Source organism: Mustelus asterias, chromosome 3 (assembly GCF_964213995.1).
Source record: "Mustelus asterias chromosome 3, sMusAst1.hap1.1, whole genome shotgun sequence".
Lineage (NCBI taxonomy): Eukaryota > Metazoa > Chordata > Chondrichthyes > Carcharhiniformes > Triakidae > Mustelus > Mustelus asterias.
Genome location: NC_135803.1, coordinates 56,723,874 through 56,740,285, shown reverse-complemented (window position 1 = coordinate 56,740,285; position 16,412 = coordinate 56,723,874). Strand labels below are relative to the sequence as shown.

At 39.5% G+C, this 16,412-nt stretch overlaps 1 protein-coding gene and 1 pseudogene across 1 annotated transcript in view; one reads left to right on the top strand and one right to left on the bottom strand.

Moving 5' to 3' along the window:
• Positions 1 to 912: 912 nt before the first annotated feature.
• The window catches only part of smc4 (structural maintenance of chromosomes 4), a 67,122-nt gene continuing 51,622 nt past the window's right edge, over positions 913 to 16,412 (bottom strand). Inside the window, exons 18-24 of the mRNA XM_078209019.1 lie at positions 15,741 to 15,930; positions 15,424 to 15,568; positions 12,125 to 12,298; positions 7,702 to 7,881; positions 7,362 to 7,594; positions 6,405 to 6,588; positions 913 to 1,343 (exon numbers count right to left, since the gene is read on the bottom strand). Of these exons, the coding sequence (XP_078065145.1) occupies positions 1,173 to 1,343; positions 6,405 to 6,588; positions 7,362 to 7,594; positions 7,702 to 7,881; positions 12,125 to 12,298; positions 15,424 to 15,568; positions 15,741 to 15,930 (1,277 nt within the window). The 3' untranslated portion in view covers positions 913 to 1,172. The remainder of the gene's footprint in view (positions 1,344 to 6,404; positions 6,589 to 7,361; positions 7,595 to 7,701; positions 7,882 to 12,124; positions 12,299 to 15,423; positions 15,569 to 15,740; positions 15,931 to 16,412) is intronic.
• Positions 1,993 to 2,414, top strand: LOC144485488 (large ribosomal subunit protein eL37-like; annotated as a pseudogene).

Below are 16,412 nucleotides of genomic sequence, written 5' to 3'. Positions count from 1 at the left end.
GATGTATATTACATCATGGGTACTATAACCAGTACACATCCAAATAAACCACTAGTTAATATGACATTTAATAATAGCACTATGTAACTGTCCAAATGCAGCCCTGATTTAATAGAATTTTGAAATAAAGCTGTAATCCAAGCAACTTAAAACATCAGTATAAGTTGGCAGTGTGTAAAACCAACATTAAGGAATCTTAAATCAGCTGAAATGAGAGTTCAATCAAGAAATGCAAGTACCTACAGTAAAAATCACAACATACAGACAAATGCTGGGAAAAAATATAAAGTTCAGAAGAGTAATTCAAATAAGCCAACATTAGGCTTGCAAATGCCAAATAAGTCTTAACAATTTCACTAAACTCAACCAAGTTTTTAGTCACCTCACTACCGAGCAACCTTTCACGTCCTACCAGATTCCAGTATCTTAACATCCAGCAAACTGCAATATCACCTTCATTATGAGAATCCCAAAAGCAGTGAATTGCCAGCATTTGAACAAACCATGGAAAGAAAAGCCCATCTAAAAACCAAGTACTCGTACCTCTCTTTCAGCCTGCACACCAACCCACTGAACAGTAAACGGGAGCTGTAGTGAACTTAACTTGCATTTCTTTCATTCACTACAGGCTGCGTTTGGCCTTCCAATCCACTCACTGGCTGTCTCACACACTTCTCAACCTCCCATTAGCTGCAGTTTCATCCAAAAAGCCACCCTGAGCCCACTTGATTTCTCGGTTGACAACACTGCACCTCCCCAAAAGCTGGCTGAATTTTTCAGTCATTGGTGAAGATGATATAACTACTGTTTGCCTTTTTGGCAATCAATCATTCGTAGGTGAAAACTCAAAATTGACAACTATAGAGTGAAATGTTTTGACAATGATTTTTAATATAAAAGTATTCAGCTATCTAATAGTATATTAAAACACTTTATTTTGCTCACATACAAAATATATACAGTATCTAAACTTAAAGAATTTGCTAATATTTGGATTATGCATAAGGAGCAATATTGAAAGAGGTTCCACACTCAAGGTTCACACTATCACTTTATGTTGTGATGAACTCCCAGAAAGACAGCAGCATAAAAGGGTCAGAAGAATAAAAAAAGATTTATTTAAAAGAATTATCAGTCTATTAAAAACTTGATGGCATTTCTATCAACTGGACTCAGGCTGTACTGATTACTTCAGGAAGTGCTTGAAGACTGATGATTTTAGGATTGGTCGCAACGCTCTTTGTTGTATTGTGGGTCTTGTAGATTCCAACCAGCCTATCAGCAATTTCAAACATATTATTCCTCAAAGAAATGATGATGAATTGAGCATTCTTGGTCTGTTCCTAAGGAAAGAAACAGGAAACTCCATCAAGACAGACATTTGTTGAAACTTGTGCATAAATTACACCTACTTTCTGTCAGCCAGTTGTCTGACAAGCAACAAACAATTGAGATCCATTCAAATGGTTTGTTTGCCTTGTCTCCTGTTAAGGATACACTATTTAGTCAAACCCCAGAGAGAAGAGCAGGATGACAAAGGCACTGACAATTGTGTACACGAGAATCACACCAGCATTTAATCAGCTTTAACTCTGTAGCCTATGATTAGAGATACGTTTTCTACTACTGACTAAACTAGAACTAATTTGTACATTAACTTACAGCTTTATCTCAAGTAGATGGTCTACCACTTCAGGTTCCATCAATAAGTGAGGATGGGTTTGACAAAGCTTTGACAAAGGGTCATCTGGACTCAAAACATTAGCTTTTTTCTCTCCTTACAGATGCTGCCAGACCTGCTGAGATTTTCCAGCATTTTCTCTTTAGGTTTCAGATTCCAGCATCGCAATAATTTCCTTTTATTTAATAAATGAGGATGGTTAGCTAATCACCTGAATTAATGCAAATGACCCCAAAATGCCAATTCTGTTGTAGTGAACTTCAATCAGTGAAGGACATCATTAAAACAGGACCATACTCCATTAGTAACTGATGCTTCCATTAGAGCGCTCAGTGACATTGAAGAAGGAAACATTATAATTTGGCACGAGGCGGAACAAGACCCACTCTCTTTGCTGGCAATGTGGGGCCAAAGAAATTACCTGCAGAAATCAACCTGCTGTAAATGTGCCTACCCTGCCAAGAGGAAGTATAACTGGAGCACTAAAGTCAAAAGGAGAAACACAACGGGTACAGGCCGCATGCAGCACCTGAAGGTGGCATACTGCCGATTCAGGAATGGATTCTGCAAAGAGACTACACCGAAGCCTAGATGTTTCACAATGGTTTCCTCCCGCACTGCATAAATTACAACAAATAAAGCTACAGTTTGGGAAAATAAAAAATGATTTAAATTCCTTCTACTCAACATCGTGCAGAGATGCTGCCTGTGTTTCCTGCTTGCATAATCTGGATTCTTCCATTTTCCAAAAGCTTTTAACTGAGCAATATTGCCAACATGTGCTAACTTAAGGCTGCCCATTGTTGGCACTGATCAAGGTTAACACTGTTGTCCATAGTCTTGGAACCATAGCTGCTTGAAAGCATTTTAGAAGGCACATGCAGCAGGCAAGAAACTGATCTCGTTAATTTGGCTGAATTTAAATAGAACAGCTTTTTCACCAGTTTCCTAATGCAACTTGAATAAACCCAACTATGTCTGCACTTGACACTAAACAGCGCGCATCATCACCTCTTCACTGAGGTTTCAATTATTTTTTGGATTACTTTAAAAAAGGTCTATTAATATATCAATTGGCTTTACTTTACAATTTGGGCACTCTTACACAGTTTGTGTCAATGGTGAATCTGAAAGTCAACTGCAGTGGTTACTGTCCTGTCTGATACGGACATAGATATAGATGGATTACTAAATTAATTGTTTTACCGTTTCCTTTGGGTGTCAATTATTTATTTACATAACAGAGAGGAGGCAGTGGTACAATGGTGTTGTCACTGGACTAGTAATCCAGGGACCCAATTTAGTTTATTTATTAGTGTCACAAGTAGGCTTACATTAACACAACGATGAAGTTACTGTGAAAATCCTCTAGTCACCACACTCCGGCACCTGTTCAGGTACACAGAGAATTTAGCATGGCCAACGCACTTAACCAGCATGTCCTTCGGACTGTGGGAGGAAACTGGAACACCCGGAGGAAAGCCACACAGACACGGGGAGAACATGCAGATTCAGCACAGACAGTGACCCAAGCTGTGAATCGAACCCGGGTCCCTGGTGGTGTGAGGCAGCAGTGCTAACCACTGTGCCACCGTGCTGCCCTCAAGGTAGTGCTCTGGGGGCCTGGATTTGAATCCCACCCTTACAGATGGTGGAACTTCAATTCAATAAAACATATAGAATTAAAAGTCTAATGATGACCATGATTGTTGTAAAATCCCATCTGATTTACCTGCCATCCTTATCTTGTCTGGCTGGCTTCCATGTAACCAGAGTAAGAGTTTTAACAACACCAGGTTAAAGTCCAACAGGTTTATTTGGTAGCAAATACCATTAGCTTTCGGAGCGCTGCTCCTTTGTCAGATGGAGTGGAAATTTCCACTCCATCTGACGAAGGACCAGCGCTTCGAAAGCTAATGGTATTTGCTACCAAATAAACCTGTTGGACTTTAACCTGGTGTTGTTAAAACTCTTACTGTGTTCACCCCAGTCCAATGCCGGCATCTCCACATCATGACTTCCATGTAACCCACAGCAGTGTGGTTGATTTTTAAATGCCCTTACAGATAATGATCCACTGCAGAGCTGGTGGCACTGTGGTATATAGTCGTCCTGTCCCCCTCAGCTTATGAATTAGTACTCCTCCATGCTGAACATCACTTGGAAGAAGCAGAGGTGGCAAGAGTGCAGAATGTACTCCGGCACGTCCACCACAGACTGAGCTGGCCAAGTCTGCAGCAAGTGGTGAGGGAAAAACATACTTGACCTCATCCTCACCTGTCTGCTGTAAATGCATTTGTCCATGACAGCATCAGTAGGAGTGACCATCGCACAACAGTCCTTGTGGTGACAAAAGTCCAGCCTTCACAATGAAGATACCTTTCATCATGTTGTGTGGCACTACCATCATGCTAAATGACTGCAAACAGATCTAAGCCTCCATGAGGTGCTGTGGGCCATCAGCAGAATTGTACTCTACCACAATTTCACGGCCTGGCACATTCCCCACTCAACCCACCAGGCCAGGGGATCAATCCTGCTTCAATGGAGAATGCAGGAGGGCATGCCAGGAGCAACACTAGGCATATCTCAAAATGAAGTGTCAACTTGGTGAAGCTATACCACTTGCGTGCCAAACAGCATAAGCAGCAAGTGATGGACAGATTCCACAAGCAACAGATCAGCTCTGCAGTCCTGCCGTATCCAGTCATGAATGGTGGCGGACAATTAAACAACTCACTGGTGGAAGATGAGCCTCCATAAATATCCCCATTTTCAATGACGGGGAACACCAGCACATCTGTGCACAGGAAGCATTCGCAACAATTTTCAGCCAGAAGTGCGGAGCAGATGATCTGTCTCTGCCTCCTTTGAAGTGCTCCAACATCAGAATTCAATTCACTCCACGGGATATCAAGAAACAGCTGAAGGTACTGGATACTGCAAACTGACAACATTCCAGTAATAGTACTGAGGATTTGTGTCCCAGAACATTCCACACCCCTAGTCAACCTGTTCCATGGAGGCACTGCTGCCTCACACCGCCAGGGGCCCAGGTTTGATTCCAGTCTTTGTCTGTGTGAAGTTTGCAAGTTCTCTCCATGTCTGAGCGGGTTTCCTCTGGGAACTCCAATTACTGCCCCATTAGTCTACTCTTGATCGTCAGTAAAGTGAGATGGTTGGAGCCATATCCGGCCTGGCACAAAGGAAGTTGGTAATGGTGATTGGAGGCCAAACATCTCAGTTCCAGGACATCATTGCAGGAGTTCCTCAGGGTGGTATCCAAGTGACAACCATCTTCAGCTGCTTCATCAATGATCTTTTTTCCATCATAAGGTCAGAAGTTGGGTTGATAAGTGGCAAGTAACATTCACACCACACACTGACCATCTCCAACAAGAAAGGATCGAACCATCGCCCCACCATTGCTGAATTCCCCACTATGAGGAAGGAAATGGCCGAGTGGTATTATCATTAGACTATTAATCCAGAAACTCAGCTAATGTTCTGGGGACCCAGGTTCAAATCCCGCCACGGCAGATGGTGGAATTTGAATTCAATAAAATATATCTGGAATTAAAAACTTACTGAAACCATTGTCAATTGTCAGAAAAACCCACCTGGTTCATTAATGGCCTTTAGGGAAGGAATTCTGCCATCCTTACCTGGTCTGGCCTACATATGACTCCAGAGCCACAGCAATGTAGTTGACTCTCAAATGCCCTCTGAAATGGCCTAGCAAGCCACTCAGTGCTTCAAGAAGGCACCTTACCATCACCATCTCAAGAGCAACTAGGGATGGGCAACAAATGCTGGCCAGCCAATGACACCCAAGTCCCACGAATGAATTTAAAAAAAACACCTAGGGGTTACCATTGACAAGAAACTAAACTGGACTAGTGATGTAAATACTGTGGCTACAAGATCAGGTCAGAGGCAAGTAACTCACTTCCCAATCCCCCAAAGTCATCTACAAGGCACGAGCTAGGAGTGTGATGGAATACTCCTCACTTGCCTCATTGAGTGCAGCTACAACAACACTCAAAGCTCAACACCATCCAGGACAAAGGTACCCCTTCCACAATTATTCAATCCCGCCACCAACAAACAGTGGCAGCTGTGTATATCATCTACAAGATGCACGGCAGCTCACCAAGGCTCCTTAGACATCACCTTCCAAACCCATGACTCCGACCATCTAGGAGGGCAAGGGCAGCAGATACCTGGTAACACCACCATTTGGATGTTTCCTTCCAAGTCACTCACCATCCTGACTTGGAAATATATTGCCCTTCCTTCACATTCACTGGGTATTAATCCTGGAACTCCCATCCCAACAGCATTATAGATGTACCTATACCTCAGGTACTGAAGTGGTTCTTCTTCCTTCCCCAACCATGTTCATTAATAAATGGAGAGTATTTTAAAAACGCAACATAGTACAGACAACATTGTTACATTTGTATTATATTATACTGACAATTAACAAAAGTTCAGTGATTATTTTAAGCAACCTCAAATACAAAACATATCAAATTTACCATGTAATTTCAGTTATAGTACAATTTGTTACTGAAAAAGCTGAGAAGGCTTGAGAGACCATTTCTGAAGTTCTCACTTAACCCGTAGTATCTTTAACTATTAACTCTTACTGGTTATGAATTTTTCAGTGTTCATATCATATACATTTATTCTTTTACAGAAACACAGACTGTATACTTACATAGATATAATGAGCAACAATTGAAACATTTCTAAAATCCAGAGCCGCGTCAATTTCATCCATAAAGTACAAAGGAGTAGGCTTGTAATGGTGAAGTGCAAAAACAAGAGCCAGAGAACTGAGAGTCTTCTCGCCACCAGAAATGTTGAAAATTTTTTTCCAGCTTTTCTTTGGTGGACGTACACTAGAAAAGATAGTTTACATTATCATTTAAAAATTAAAACAGCTATATAAAGCATTTTGTTTCTCAAATCCTAACCAATTGGGCTTTATTAGCATATAGTAATTTATTTTTATACTGTCTGGCTTCAATAAAGTGATTTGATGTCGCTAAAATTGCTCAGGTCAAGGGCAGGTATGTGGGAAATGGTTAAAAAAATCACCAACTGTTTTGTATCTCACGGCTGCAACTCCCCCTCCCCCACTGGTTTTATTTAAAGCAAGATTTAAGAATCTTAGATGTGACAGATACCACAATTTTCACCTTTTAGAATTAGTTCAACTCGCTGACATTTTAATTTTAGTCAGCAACTTGTTCTAAAATTACAATACCCACTTCTATCTGTCCGTCTTCCACCGAAGGAAATTTCCTGTTGGTTGCCAAAGTATCCACTCAGGCAGACAGTCAGTATGCAGCTCTATTCTGCTCAATAGCACAGAAAGATCAGCGAGCAGAGCAAGTGCTTATTGATAGTCTAACAGTTACAATTCAGATAGGTTAGCTTAATGACAACAGAATAAGAATAAATCTTTCTTTTGACTAAAGGTCCTGCTTTAAATAAAATCACAGGATAATGCATCTATCTAATCTGTCAGCCTCGTGAGCAATTTTCTCTGGGCAAGGGTGAGAGGAAGAGAATAAAAGGTATGTGTTTTCAAATTTCAGGTAACATTTGGCTGCACAATGCAGATGTGTAATCTACACACATTTTGTTCGGAGAAAATCAGTTTCCCAACCTGAACATAATTCCTTCAGAGAAAGGATCCAGACTGTCCACCAATTCCAGCTCAGCATCTCCACCCAGTGTAAGCATTTGGTAATTCTCCTTCAGCTTATTGGTGATCATATTAAACCCAGCCATGAATTCATTAAGGCGTTGTTTTCTTAAATCTTCAAAGGCACGTCTAAACTTATCCCGCTCATTAGTGATTTCATCCAGCTCTGCTACACGGCGTAGGTATAGTTCTTCCTGCACACAATTATAACATTGCATATGAATGTCTATAGGTCCAATACAAGAACAGTTCAAATCTAACCAATGAAGAAGAAATCACTGCAATGCAACCTAAAACTTACTTTCTTTTTATATTCTGCAATGGAACCCAAGTTTGGCTTCATTTCCAGACATTTAGCTTCTAGTAATGCAATCTGATTATTTATCACATCTGGATTTTTGAATTCTAGAAGTTCTTCCTCACTCAATTCTGGAAGTTCGTCTGTTGGTTTATCAATCGGATGTAAAGAAAGTTTTGATATCTGGGAACAAATTACAGGAAGTTTTAAAATACAATCTAATATTTTCATTTACATTCACTTCTACATTTGTTCCAAATTCAAAAGTAGTCAAATGAATCCTGGTCAGTTATTTAATTAACCAGATTTTTACTACAGGCTTTTCAAATAAACAGCAGAGGGGTGGGGGGGGGGGGGGGGGGAGAGAAAAAAAAAATCTATCCAACATAGGTTGTGCTTGGTGTCATCTAATCCTTCTAGGACAGGGGTCTCCAAACTACGGCCCGCGGGCCACATCCAGCCCGCCAGCGGGCTACATCTGGCCTGCAGTCAGTGGGGTGGGATGGGATTCCTGCTGCCGAAAACACTCCCGCGTCCAGAACCCCGCTGCTGACTCAGCATCCAGGCGCGGGGACGGAAGCCACAGGCTGGACATTTGCTGCTGCTCCACGCGGTGTCTGATGGACCCATCGGAATCCCCGCCCTCTTTACTGGCCTATTGTCCAATCAGAGCTGCCGTCCTGACTGACAGTTCATTAAACGAATCAGCAATTAAGACATCTGTTATCCAATTGCCACTCTACATTGACTGAGTGACAACTGCTTTATCCAATCCGTAAGCTCCATCTGTCTGAAATGAGTGAGAACAATGACAATGATGGCGGCAATTCAGACCAATTCAGTTATGGAAGGAAAAAAGAAAAGTGGACAGTGAATGCCGACTGTTTAATGAAGAATGGGGTGTAAAGGACTTCTTTGTACAAGCAGGTGATAAAGCCTTGTGTGTCATATGCAATGAAACTGTTGCAGTTTTGAAGGAGTACAACGTACGTTGGCATTATGAGACCAAACATGAACCAAGTTATTCCCAATTCACAGGAACACAGCGTTCGGAAAAATTTGAATCAATGCAACGCAGGTTGCTTTCCCAACAAGCTTTTTTTACAGAAGATAACTGAAAATGAAGCTTTAACCAGGGCCAGTTACAAACTAGCTTATGTGTTGGCTAAAAGAGGAAAGCCATTCACCGATGGAGATCTCATCAAAGAGTGTATAATGGAAGCAGTGGAAGAGTTATGCCCAGAAAAAGCAAATCTATTCAAAATCATCAGTCTTGCGCCAAATATTGTTGCTCGTAGAATTGAGCTTATATAGGAAGCAATAGATTTCATCAAATTGCAGACAAAGTAAGAAATTTTCAGTTGTATTCTCTCGCACTTGATGAATCGACTGATGTGTGAAACACATCACTACTCCTAGTATTCATCCGTAGCGTCGACAATGAATTTAATGTGACACAAGAATTAGCATCAGTGCATAGCATGCACAGCACAGTAACTGGAGAAGACATCTTCAAAGAATTGCAAAAAACTGTGTTAGAATATAACCTGGAGTGGAATAAACTGCAATGCGTGACAATTGATGGAGGAAAGAACATGTCTGGGGTGAAGAAAGGTTTGGCTGGACAAATCACAAAAGTTTGTGAGGTTAGTGGATTCTCAAAGCCCATGTTTCTGCATTGCATTATCCATCAACAAGCATTGTGCGGAAAATATGTGGATACGTCTTGCGTTCTGAAACCTGTTGTTTCAACAGTGAATTTCATTCGATCTCACGGGCTTAATCATGGCCAGTTTCGTGATTTTCTGAAAGAAACTGATTCTGAGTTCGGTGACTTGCCTTATTATACAGCAGTTCGATGGCTTAGTTGTGGAAAGGTTCTATCACGGTTCTTTCAGCTCAGAGAGGAAATTGATTCCTTTCTCACAGAGAAGAATCGACCCAAACCACTTTTATCAAACACTGACTGGCTTTGGAAATTGGCATTTTTTGCAGACGTGACAGGCCATATGAATCAATTGAATCTGAAGTTGCAAGGTGAAACAAATTTGATTTGTGATCTATTCGCGCATGTCAAGGCATTCAGGGCAAAACTGATGCTATTTCAAGGACAGCTGAAAGTTCATAACTTGGTTCATTTTCCATGTTGTGAAAAATTTCATGTAGAAAGTGAAGCAGAATTTCCTTCTTCATTTGCAACAGAAATCACTAAGGACTTGCAAAAACAATTTCAAGAACGATTTTCTGATCTTGATGGAAACACAGATGAAATAAAGCTGTTTCAAAATCCATTTGGCTGCAATGTTGAAACACTCCCAAGTCAGTTTCAAATGGAAATTATTGATCTCCAATCAGATGACATGCTGAAAGACAAGTATAAAGAAGGAAATCTGATCCAATTTTATAAATCTTTGCAGCCTGAGCAGTTTCCAAATTTGAAGCAATTTGCTTGTGGATTTGTATCAGTTTTTGGTACAACGTACCTGTGTGAACAAACATTTTCAAAAATGAAGTATGTCAAGTCCAAATATCGAGCAAATTTATCTGATGAGCATTTGAAGTCCATTCTAATAATTGGCTCCTCAAGCTTGAAACCTCAGTTCAGCAATATTTTGAAATTAAAAAAGCAGTTCCATCATTCCCATTAATCTTGTGCAAAACTTCTTGATTTGTTGGTTACAATTGAAAACTCCAATTGCCAGAATTGTGTAGAAAGGTGCAGACTGAATTTATTTTTGTTCGACTTTTATTAATGGTTCAAGTTTATTTTGAATTTCTTTGCTTTGTTTTACTGAAGTTCTTTCTTGGGGCGTGTTTATTTTTCTTATTGTGTGCCGCAAAATTGGGCAAATTCTCATTTCAAGTAAACATTTGTAAAATTTCAGTAAATAAAATTAATTAAAAAATGAATAGCCTGCTTTTCTCATCTGCAGTTAAGTAATTGATTATTTTGTCAGAGCATTTGCTAATGTTTGACATTTTTACTCATTATATATCATTTCTCAGTGTAAGCACGGCATTGTTTCTTTGTAATTGTCACATTTCTCTTTTGTTCTGAATCATATCATGCTGATTACAAAGATGATCCAAATAAAACTTATTCATTCATTTAAATTTTAGTCATTCTTTTATAAAACTAATTTCTTTTCTTTGGCCCCCAAAAATGTGTAAAATATACGATGTGGCCCTCGTACTGAAAAGTTTGGAGACCCCTGTTCAGGAGACTAGAACTAGGAGAGCTGACAATGTCACAGAAGAATCAAGTCTGCTCAGAGGAACTTTTTTGTTTGAAGACATCTTAGAGAGCATTAGTTAGGCCACAGCTGAAGTAGTGTGTGCAGTTCTGGTCACCTCACTATAAGGATAGCACTAGAGGGGGTACAGAGGAGGTTCACCAGGAGGTTACCTGGGATGGAGCATTGATAGGCTTGGATTGTTTTCTTTAGAGCAGAGAAGCTTGAGGGGGGACATGATTGAGGTGTATAAGATTATGACAGATATGGACAGGGTGAATAGGAAGCACTTGCTCCCCTTGGTTCAAGGATCAATCACGCGGGGGAAAGGGACAGGAGATGCAGAGGGGATTTGGGAAACAGCTTTTCACTCTGTGGTAGGAATCTGGAATGTAGTGGGGGCCAGGAACCTGACAACCGTAAAAAGTATTTGGATGAGCACTTGAAATATAACATTCAAGGACATGGGACATGTGCAGGAAAAAAGGTTTAGTGTGCATTTAATGATAGTTGTCAGTGCAGACTCAATGAGCCGCAGGGCCTTTTCTGCACTATGACGTTATATTTGCCCCTCCCTCTTCAGTTACAATACTTGCTCATTATCTCAAATAATTAAAAGCAGTCAAACTAATTATGGTGTCCTTATGAAGGAAGGCTAGGCTATGATTTGTTGACAGCATCTCGCACTGAACATCATTTGGTATCTTACCAAATTGGGCATTTTTCTATTGCGAGTCTTGACATTAAGTATTGGAAGGATCTTCATTGTAGATGGCTTTGTAACTCAACTCTGACAAGACATTTCCCACATAAGAGTGGTTAAATACAAATCAAGAGCAAGAATTCTAGACCATTTCCTTGTCTTCCTAACCTAGGGCAAAAAGACCACCTGTGACATTGCTGAATCAAAGTTAGCACGGACAATAAATGAAACCTGGTCCTTTCCTCATCTGGATCAAAATTCTGGAACTCACTCCCTGACAGCACTGCAGGTGTACCTAAACTGCAGGGGCCGCAGTGGTTCAAAAGTGGCAACTTACCACCTTCCCATGGACAATTAGGATGGGCAATAAATGCCGGCTGAGCCAACGACACCCACACAAATGAATTTTAAAACAAGCTACTCACTAAATTAATTCAGCCATTAGGGGAGTTTAACTATGCTGAAATAATTTCTATTTGTTCACCCTTACTTCTTTTTGCCAGAATTTCATCTTTGATTGGTGCTCTGCAATGTGCCCGTCTATTTGTTCCAACTTTAGCCGTATACTGAGAGTTTCTTTTTGAAGTGCTTGATGTTCTTCCTGAATTCCTTTCAGTTCTTGAAATAAACCATTATGCTCCTCAGTCACCGTTACCAATGATTCCTATGTAAAATAGCAACAGGAAATGTTCAATATACAACACAAAAGGATCTTTAAAATCACACCAGACAGCAGTTCGGTATTTCAGCCACCCTACTAATCATGCTCAGTTGCCTTTTAGTTAGTAAAATATTAACTTTTGGTCATAAAGTTCCTTGACTACACTTAAACACAGGCACACACAAAGGTTATATTCAATGATCCTGTCAAATGATGTCAATTTGTATATGAACAGTTGATTTGTGAAGTGCAATTAGTTTTCCAGAAGATAAGACAGACCTTAAAGTGGCTATTAACTACATAACACAAAAGAACTAACCAAATTAATATGAATAATCAAGACGCAAGAAGAGTCTGATGATGCATTGTATCAACACAATGAATAAACTAATGATTGTTAAACTTTGAACCCTGATAATGTAAATATTCTAATCTAATGGTCAATATGTTGTTTTACTCTGCTCTTTCATTTTATATTTTTCTTGGAAAAATGATGGATTGCAAAACTTAGCTCAATTCACTTGGAAGCTGATTTTAAACACCGGCTTCAAAGTGAATGTAAAATTCTAGCATGTTATGATCACTCTTGTCTAGAGGCTCCTTTAATATTAGGTTATTGATTAATCCTGTCTTATTACTCAATACTAGGTCGAGTACAGCCTGCTCCCTGGTTTGCTATAGAATATACTGCTTGCTGTAGAATGTACTGCGCTAAGAAACTGCGTGACACGCCATAAACTTATTTTCCAAACTACCTTTGCCAATTTGCCCAATCCACACAACGTCATCAATGATTATTGTGGTACCTTTCTTACGCACTATTTATTTTTCCCTCTATACCCTGCCCTATAGTGTAACTGCTGTTAGGAGGTCTATAAACTACTTCCACAAGTGACCTCTTCTTAGGTTTTCTATCTCTCATCTCCATCCAAACTAATTCCAAATCTTGCTCTTTTGAGGCAAGGTAATCTCTCACCACTGTACTAATGACATCCTTTAATAGAGCTGCCCCACCACTTTTTCCTAGTCTCCTTCATTATTAAGGTCTCAGCCTTAGTCACCCAGCAACCTCCCATTCATTGACTCTGTCTACACTTCCCATTGCCTCGGCAAAGCAGCCAGCATGCATCCAGGACATTCTCTCTTCCACCTTCTTCAGTCGGGTAAAAGATACAAAAGTCTGAGGTCACATACCAATCAACTCAAGAACAGCTTCTTCCCCGCCAGACTTTTGAATAGACCTATCTTGCATTAAGTTGATCTTTCTCTAGACCCTAGATATGATTGTAACACTACATTCTGCACGCTCTCGTTGCCTTCTCTATGAACAGTATACTCTGTATTGTGCGCAAGAAACAATACTTCTCACTATATGCTAATATGTGTGACAATAATAAATCAAACCAAAAACCTTGTCTGTAATGGTTATCAGGTCGTACATAGTTTGCTATGCATGCTAGCAATTCATCCATTTTGTTAAGAACACTGTGTGCATTCAAATAAAGAGCTTTTAACTGTCTCGAATATTTTTGTAATCTCTGGCCTTATCTCCTAGTGCATTCCTAAATTTGCACTCTCCGTTCCTTCCATCTCACTCTGGGCATCTTTACCCAAATTGCTAACCTGTTCCAGTACATTGTTATCCTTTGATTTATTACATCTCCTCTCTCACATCCCACCCCTAATTTTTTTATCTTTAAATAAATTTCCCCAAATATCCAAGAAAGGTAATTGGAAAAACAAAATCACAATGTCAAAGAGAATATTTTCTTTTAGTCCCACCATCACCAAAGTGATGCAACAGTTTCAAATGGTTGAAGGCCCTATTCCTGTATGGCGGATCAGAGAATGCATTTTATTCTGGTTGACTGATCGTGTACAAAAGCAAATAAGATGCAAATCCAAAATTACTATTTATAGGCATGTCATTTTCAACTGAAGAGTTAAGTACAATGAAAACAGCTAAAAGAAAATGGAGGCTGTCATTAGATCAGCTGAAAAAGGTAATTGAAAAGAGGATTGTAGACAACTGTGAAAAAAAACTGAGAAAGATTTTTCAGTTGTGTAGAGCGAGATGGCAATCAAAGACCGCAATGGGCCACTGGAGGCTGTTCAAGTGCAAGTTATGGAGGACTCATTGGGTACGGCAGAAATATTAAATGAAGGTCTTGAGTCTTGAAAATGTTAGAACTTGATGACGAAATGAATAATGCAGATGAACATGTTTTTTCAATAGAATTAAGAATCAGAAATTAGAGCTGCCAGGTTAGGTGATATTCACAATCCTCTTGAATGGAACACAAAATTCATGCAAAAGATGATGGATGACAGAAGTCTAGTCGCCTTGTTCTGGAATTTTACCTGCGCTCACAATCCAAAATTTGCATTTTCCTGTTAGTTTCCTGATTGCTCATAACAATAATCCAGGAAATTAGGCATTAAGATATTTCACTGCTTTTTGTGCTTTATTATGCAAGAAAGAAAACTGGACTCTAAAAGCAGTAAACTCTTCATTGATTAGCCATTGTTAAACCAATTGAAGCCTTATTCAAACCCCTATCATTGGAACAGATCAAAAATAACTGGATAATTTGTGCTGCCTATTAGGCTGATCTGTATGTCAAATGCGCTTACACACTTTTACTCTATATCCTTTGATACTCTTACGTAAGGCCTGATGGCCTTGAAATTTTCAGTTGTACCAGCATCCACTGCCTTTTGGAGAACATACAGTTCAGAAAAAATGCTGCCTGATTTCATTCCTAATGTTATCCCTAATGTCTTGTTCTGTTTCATGTCCATTTTGACCTGATTATGCATCTTGGGACATGATTCTATATTAAAGACACTATATAAATCATAAATCTGCTGTTGACTAATAGAGGCCAATATCTCAGTGACAAATTTTAATCAGGTAGCAACACCTTTGTACCAGTAAACAGGCTTTTGGTTAGTGCTTCCAATTGACTTTGTAGCCATTTGCCAATGATTGTGTGTGCTGAATCAAAGAGTTTGCAGCCATATTTTGTTCACAATCACCAAACTATAATCGCTCTAAAACCAAGATGGCGGATTTAAATTACTGGATGGCACAGCTCATTAATAGAACTACAACTTCTGTTTTGTACCTGAGCTTCAGAGCATTCTTTCAGTACAATGGCACCCTTTTCCTCCACTTGCTTTAACTCTTCTGTTAGATCTTCAATATTCTTTTTGTTCTCTTCAATTTCTTCTTCAGATCGCTTCACTGCTTCTTCTGCCTTTTTAAAGTTCCTAGAAGAGAATGTTTGCTGTAACTTGCATGAATGTGTCACCAGAAAGTTAAATTATGTTTCCCCATCCTCAGCAAAAGAGAAAAAAGTGGGAATGTGAACACTGCGAATAAAGCTGCATCAACAAACAATATTAATTATACTATAATAAAGCAGGATCAAATAGAACTTACCTTCCTGCTGTCTTGATAGCAACCTGGGCCTTTGTAATGGAAGAGGTGCAATCATCTATTTCTTTGTTAATTTTGTCTAATTTATCCTGTTGCGTTTTCAGCTTTTTATTGTTGATGTCAATAATGAGAGTGTGCAGCCGGTTAACCTCTGCCTCAACCTTACCAGCCATTGCTGCAGCATTTTCGTACTCTGGAAAAACAGTCCAATTGTTAACTTCCATTTGTCAAAACATTGCACACACTATTACAAGCAGTAATCCTATTTAATTGCGCCATAAAATGGCCCTTTAAATAATAGATTAAGGCAACCATTCACATTTTGAATTCCCTCTACTAATTACAACATTTTATGATAATTTATGCCCAATTTGCTCCACATTATCTTAATAAAACTAAGCTGTAGTAAATCATCAAGGCACTAAGTGTATCATTCATAATATTTTTAATTGTTCCATCACAAGTAATTTATTTCATACACACAAGGATAAAAGGTGTAATCATCTGTCTTTGAAGCAAATTTTATTATTTTGAAACCATGTCTGAAATCTTAGCAGCATTTCTAGCGCTCACGAAGATTTCCCTAACGTAACTGTCTATTTCTTCTGATTCTGGCCGACACAGAAATGGGCAGCGCAGCATCCACGGGTAGTGCATCTCCAAACTAACACCAGC